Here is a 6,698-nt window from a genome sequence, read left to right as displayed (position 1 = left end):
CTTGCCCAATTTCTAAAACATCCCTGAGCTTGATCGCTCCAGACTCATAACCCATCGTCTTGAGGAAAAGCAGGAATCTCAAGAAACAACAGGCCTTTCAAAACTGTTTCACTGTCAATGTGATTGCCTGTTTATGTTTCAGCCTTTCCCCCCGTGTCAGCTAATGTATCACCTGAAGTTGCAGCGGGTCTAAGCTGAGCTCATCTCCTGTATTCGTCTGTGTTGACTGAATTAATTCCTCATGTGTGCACGGCCACTGAGATGCTGTTTTAAGAACTAAAGGGGGACTTTAGCTTTTCTCCCCACTCTTGTCCTCCAGTGTTTGCCTCCCTTCCCCCATCTGTACCTTCTTTAACAGAAGTCCTACACTTTTTTACTGCCCCTCACTTTGACCGCCCCCCACTGAGATCCCTTGGCTCTTATGTTCTTATTTATGTATCCTGTTACCGATGGAAGTCATGTCAGCATCCAGTGAGGCGCTCTGCTCAAACATTTCACCCCCAGTTGTGTTCTGTTACTTGAGGGATGGGGGGGGGGGGGCTGTTTTTTGTAAAAATTTAACTCTGCAGGAGCTCCAGTTAAATCACTGTGGACAGATATCATTGACCCCTTTTCACTAACTATACATGAGTTTGCTTATTTGTGTGAGTGTGTGCATGTGTGTGCACGTGTGTTTTTGCACATGCAGACTAAATACTGGTCTCTCGTATATTCATATGACATCATCAATCACTCAAAAATAAAGATTGGTAAAGTACCACTGAGATTTGGGGTTTTTAAAGTGCACACACATTCAGATCAAGCGCTTACTCCATTTGGTTCTTTTCATTTTGAGCAGGACAAATGTGATGAGCTGTCATAAAAGAATAGATGAAAATTAACAACTGGAATAGCAGATGATTAACCAGACCCTAACTCTCTCTCTCTCTCTCTCTCTCTCTCTCTCTCTCTCTCCAGCTCTCGGACAGATAATGCTGTACGTGGACGGGATGAACGGCCTAATATCTCACAATGAAACGGTCCAATGGCTTTACAGCCTGGTCGGATCCAAGGTAAGGAAAGACTTCCCTGCCTCATCTCTACAGAGGATGATCTTTAAAGTCAACTCAGCAGCATCCTCTCATCTGGGCCCTAACTAAGCTGTTATAACCAGATAATTTCCTACCTCACTGCTTTGTAAACATGCAGGCAACTCTCCTATCACGTGCTCTTCAGCCCTCTAGTGGCCAGACTGTGTTATGGTGCATATTTGCAGGGCTGCAGTGGCTCTCTCCTCTTCCCCCACTGTTTTCTGTTCTCATGAAATTTATTTTCTGCATTCCTGTGCAAATATAAACATAATATTTGGCAACTATTATGTTTTCATTGTTAAATCACGATACCGTCATCCTAATCTTTTTATATGGCAAAGTTCCCTCAGCAATACTCATTTTGACCACAATTATTTGGCTGTCGCTTGTGCAGCCTTTGTGCTGATGTGGCAGCTGTTCACAAGTGACGAGTTAATGCTGATGTGTTAATCACCTATTTAATTATGTTGATTTTCACTCACTCACAATTTACTTGCACATCGTGGCTGTTACTCCTCTCTATGGTTTACTCTCTCTCTCTGGAGATCTTCATGGGTCCAACAAAACCAAATAGGACTCAAGGAAATGTTCTGCATTAACTGTTGTTTTTCTTTGTGCAGTTCCGTCTGGTGGTGAAGACGGCGCTGAAGCTGCTGCTGGTGTTTGTGGAGTACACAGAGTCGAATGCCGCGCTGCTCATAAAGGCTGTGAACGGTGTGGACGCCAAAAAAGGTAAGAGACAATAATTCAATGTATAGGATGAGAAACACCTCACAACACATCATCACTAACACAATATAAAATGACTCGGACATATCATAGTTTTAATTTGTGAATTCAGATATATTCTTTTAACGGGCACATTTTTAAATCACTCTGATAAAATAAAGTTTAAATGGTCCACAAAAGGATTTTTTACATTAAAATCAATATCTGTATAATCACAAAGCAGTGCCATTAGATAAAATGTCTGTCGTCACCCCATTGGATATAAGACAGACTGTGGACTCATTGTTTGAGAAATTAAATACATACAAGTGTAATCAGAATGTGAGTTGCTCACCTAATTAGAAATCCCCCTTATCTCTGTAAAATCACGAAAGATGCTGTCATGGAGTCCTACGCTGCTCCAGAATTCAGATATTACTTTCAGTGTAGCTTTTCCCTTTTAATTCCGCTCATAAAACCAAGCCCAGCGGCTGCAGAGCTGTCCAGCTGATCACAGATCAGTGTCCAGTTACACAGTAGTCAGATCAGTTGTCCTGAGCTGCTCCTCAGCCATGCATGGCACGAGGCTTATGGAGACAGACTGTACACTCCCGCCCGCGGTGGGGTTCGGTTACCTGCCGCTCTAAAGGCCCCAAGCTGCACCGGGACATGAAACATTGGAGTTGAGCATCAGCGTGAAGGGCTCAGGTGTCCCTCCGTCTCTGCTGGGTTTCATCCCGTCACTTCTGCTGTTGCATTAGAAGAACTTGACCCGCAGTCCCCTGATGAGAAGGGGATGGACTCGACCCTCGGGGCTGAGGCACGGAGCTGCTTCTCTCTCAGTGCTGTTTTTCTTCTGTCACTTTTCTAGAGAGAAACTGTATTTCACCTGAGGGAGCCATTAGGTGAAAAAACTGTTGATTTTTTTTCTTTGCTGCACAGTAGTGGATTCAAATGTTTCAGCAGTTTTTACGCTATAAGATGAAAACATTAGGTCCTCGAGACTTTATTGTTTTTCAGTGTCCAACAGTGTCCGATTTGTGCTTCTGCAGCAACAAAGCTGTGGTCAAACGTCGTGGAGATCCTCGACGAGAAGGATGGAGTGGACACGGAGCTGCTGGTGTATGCGATGACTCTCATCAATAAGGTCGGTGAATTCTATTTAGCGAAAGCTTTCCACATGAATACTTCACCCCCCCCCCCCCCCCCTTTCTTCTTTCTGTGATGCCGACTTTCAGACCACATTGACTAAAAGGCGAGAACGCAACTTTTTTCTGAGGAGTTAAAATCTGTTTGTGTTTGTGGTTCAGACTCTGGCAGGCCTCCCCGACCAGGACTCCTACTACGACATGGTGGACTGTCTGGAGGAACAGTGCATCGAGACCATGGCCCAGAGACACCTGAGCAGGAAGGGCACGGACCTCGACCTTATAGAACAGTTCAACATCTACGAGGTCAGGAAGCCTACACTACCGCTACCATTATCACATCACAAACAAGTTCATGTAGTATAAGTGCTTGTGTTATTATACGCTCATGCTGCAACCATGAATTAAGTTTGCATCAAATGCCGCTATCAAAGAAAAACACAAACACAATTGCAGTACACTGTTTCTCTTTGATGACTCATTCTCCCAGACGACATTGCGCCATGAGGATGGTGACGACGAAGCCCAGCTGCCTCCCAGCGGCCGAAAGGACCGCCGACGGTCTAGCGTTGGCGGCACCAACGAAAGACGGGGCCTGGAGAGAAGACGCAGCCGGAGACATTCGCTCCAGAACAGCAGAGGCCACGCCTCCGCCCCAGCATCGCCCAGCAGCCCGCACACACGTTCAGGCAGCTTCCTACCATTCGGTGGCCAAAGTGTTGAAGACATCAGCGAAAGGTGAGGCGGCAGGAGCACAGAGAGGAAGGGGGAAATGGAGGATGTCCAAGGGAAGAAGATAAGACATTTTCCTTGCTTCCATTTTAGCTTGAATTTGATCTAATCCTCCTTATTAAAGCTTCAGACTGGTGGATTTGTTTTATATTTTAGACACGGAGAGATAACAAAATAGGAATCAAAAAATGAAATCTGGGTCAATGAAGTATTACTCATTCACAGGAAACATCCTGACTGGAAGTGTTGTATAAGGTTTCAGTCACACTGATCCAGAGCCAATGCAGAGAATTTAATTATATAGTAATTTAAAAGAAAAGAGGAGACTGCTGCTGCATAGTGACATTTAAATTAATTTTCCTCACCGTCAAAGACATTCTCCTGCCCCTGATGGAAATAGGAAGCTTCTGTAAACACATGATATCAGCTATCTGCTTCCTTCAGTGAGTGGAGTTTTATATATTTATATATTTTATATATAAACCACAACCGGTGACTCAGGCAAGAAGCAAATTACAATCTTGTTGAATTATACAGTGGCCTGGTCTGTGCTTTATAACAGCAGCTGAAGAAAATCGACACTTACACTGAAAAAAAGTGTTGTTAAAGCCACTACTGATTACTGTCTCTCTCTCAGTGCTGCATAAAGGAGCATACCTGCTAATATTTCTGGTAGCACTCAGGTCTGCAGGTAAACTTAAATTCAATCCAGCAGTGTCATATGATACCAGACTAGCTCCTTCCAGTCCACCACAGGAAATTCAAGCCGGCTTTGAAGTTCAACATTTTCCATGTTGCTAATGAAATCCAGACACCCACGAGGGATCCAAATGGCTGCAGACTCATGTGCGACGTGTATCTGTTCAAACACAGAAGATCTGCCCTGCAGCTTTCTGAGTTCAGTCTCAATGTACTCAGTGGAAATAACAGTTTTTTTATGTTAACACTATAATAGAGGTTGTGCCTGAATGTGATGGTAACTACCGATTATTAATACTTGAAGAGTCTTGAACAGTCTTGTCAAAACCTACTAATTTTCTCTTGCTCTCACTAATATGTCTACTTCTCTTCTGACGAGCATGTTTTCAGTGTCTCCGTGTTGTCTCTTCTGGGCCATCGTCTTCTCTGTGTGTCTTCATGTTGTCTCTGTCCAATCTCTCTCCCTTCTCTCGCCTGCCTACATCCTCCCTTCCCTCCTTTCAACCCTCTACCCCCTCCTCTCACCACAGAGAAGAGGAAGAGGAGGAGGAAGAAGAAGAAGAGGAGGAGGAGGAGGAGGGAGAGGAGGAGGAGGATGAGGAGGACGAGGAAGAGGCAGAGGCAGATGATGAAAGTCATCCAGTCACTGAGTCCTCTAGACAGGGCGCTCACAGGTATTTTGGGTCAGCGGGTTTGAGTGACCCGACCTCCCGTTCCCTTCACATCTGCATAGTTGCTTTGACTTAGTCCCTGTTCAGACTTGGTGTTAACATTCGTCCTGAGTGAAACGATCACAAGGGAGTGGTGATCAGTGCAGGTCTGAACGTTCCATCATGCGTCCTGAGATGCGATCGCTCAGGTGACATTCGGAGGAGCGCATGGGGCAACATTCTTTTCACTGAGCGATCTCAAATCTGTCCTGAGCCACTTAGACCCCGGCCTACTGCACTGACCCAGCCCAGATTCACTATGATAAAACTTTAAGCTTACAGGTGTCCATACGTTGATTTGCTTGTGACCACTGCCCAATATCAACACTGACCAACACATAATTTTAATATTTTTCTTAAATGGGTAAATTATTTCGTCATAGCAGAACCCCACAAGACCCATTCAGTCCCTCCGGACCCCTCTCTCTCTCTCAACTCTCGCTCGCTTACTCGTACAGACACACACAGACATACACACACACACACACACACACATACACACACATACACACACATCGACAAACACTGTGACATTGTACACGTCTATAAACTCAGACTGGGTGAAAACAACATCATTTGGTCTTTTCTAACACAAATGACGTACAGGTTTGCTTGATTTGAATACACGTACGAATACACGCTGTCTATGCTATGCTATTGTAATTGGATCTCTCTGGACCAGGTCTGAACAGGGCCATAGATTACCAGTATGATTCTTTCCCTCTACCCATTTGGACTCCTGCTTTTTCTTGTATTTTGTCATCCTAGTGTGGCTCCGGCTGTAGCAGACACTTCTGTCATGTGTTTGAACTTAAAGTGTATGACCATCCTCCCTAAAGCCAGTGACCCCGAAGGGCAGAGAGATTATCTCACCGTCAAGACCAGGACGTCCTCTCCTGTGTCCGTCGCACCTAAAAAGAGGACCTTTAGTCCTTGGTGTGTTCCCCCCCCCCCCCCCCCCCCTTACCCTCCAGCCACCAGACTGTATCTCCCCTGTTGCTTTGAATGGAATGCCAGAGTCTGCACACCCTCAGTGTCAGTCCACACCAACCTCACCCCCTCTCCCCTGACCTCTCCCTCCATCCACTGACCTGAAACAGAGCCAGAGCCAGGTGTTTGTTGGGTTTGCAGGTAGTGGACAGGAGCTAGTGTACAGTTCATCTTGAGTGGCCATCACACCTCACAATGTGGAAACCCTCCCCCATCACTGGTGTCTGTGTCTCTATGTCACTCACTGTACTCTAAGAAGAGACACATATGAGCATCATAAGAACAGCAGATTATTTTAATGCCAGATTTTTTTCTTTTCTTTCAAGTGTTCTTTTAAATTGTATCACACAGTTTTTTTGGTCAACATGCTTTAGCTTAGTTCCTCTCTACCTCTTTCATCCTTTAAAGAGTGATCCTAGTCACCAGAAACTCCTTGATTCAGATGTGATTTATGATTCATCTGTCATCTCTAAAGATGCTCCTTACATTCAGAAGGACGCTCATAATTACTTCCTTTTCTTTGTTGCTGGAAAGAATTATTTAACAGACATTTGCCGCTCATCTGTCTTTGCTTGTGGCGTCTACACCACAGTAAATCCAACACAAACCGATAAATTAATTCCAAGCATTAAGGAATTTAA

The 6,698-nt window shown here is 44.8% G+C and overlaps 1 protein-coding gene across 1 annotated transcript in view; it reads left to right on the top strand.

The window, feature by feature from the left end:
* fhod3b (formin homology 2 domain containing 3b) overlaps window positions 1-6,698 on the top strand; it is a 79,314-nt gene that overhangs the window by 57,409 nt on the left and 15,207 nt on the right. Inside the window, exons 6-12 of the mRNA XM_053432684.1 lie at window positions 958-1,052; window positions 1,691-1,802; window positions 2,831-2,925; window positions 3,089-3,232; window positions 3,417-3,664; window positions 4,888-5,031; window positions 5,836-6,003. Coding sequence (XP_053288659.1) covers window positions 958-1,052; window positions 1,691-1,802; window positions 2,831-2,925; window positions 3,089-3,232; window positions 3,417-3,664; window positions 4,888-5,031; window positions 5,836-6,003 — 1,006 coding nt within the window. The remainder of the gene's footprint in view (window positions 1-957; window positions 1,053-1,690; window positions 1,803-2,830; window positions 2,926-3,088; window positions 3,233-3,416; window positions 3,665-4,887; window positions 5,032-5,835; window positions 6,004-6,698) is intronic.

Source organism: Pleuronectes platessa, chromosome 10, assembly GCF_947347685.1.
Source record: "Pleuronectes platessa chromosome 10, fPlePla1.1, whole genome shotgun sequence".
NCBI lineage: Eukaryota > Metazoa > Chordata > Actinopteri > Pleuronectiformes > Pleuronectidae > Pleuronectes > Pleuronectes platessa.
Note: the sequence above shows the minus strand (reverse complement) of the source record. Positions and strands in the feature narration are given on the sequence as shown.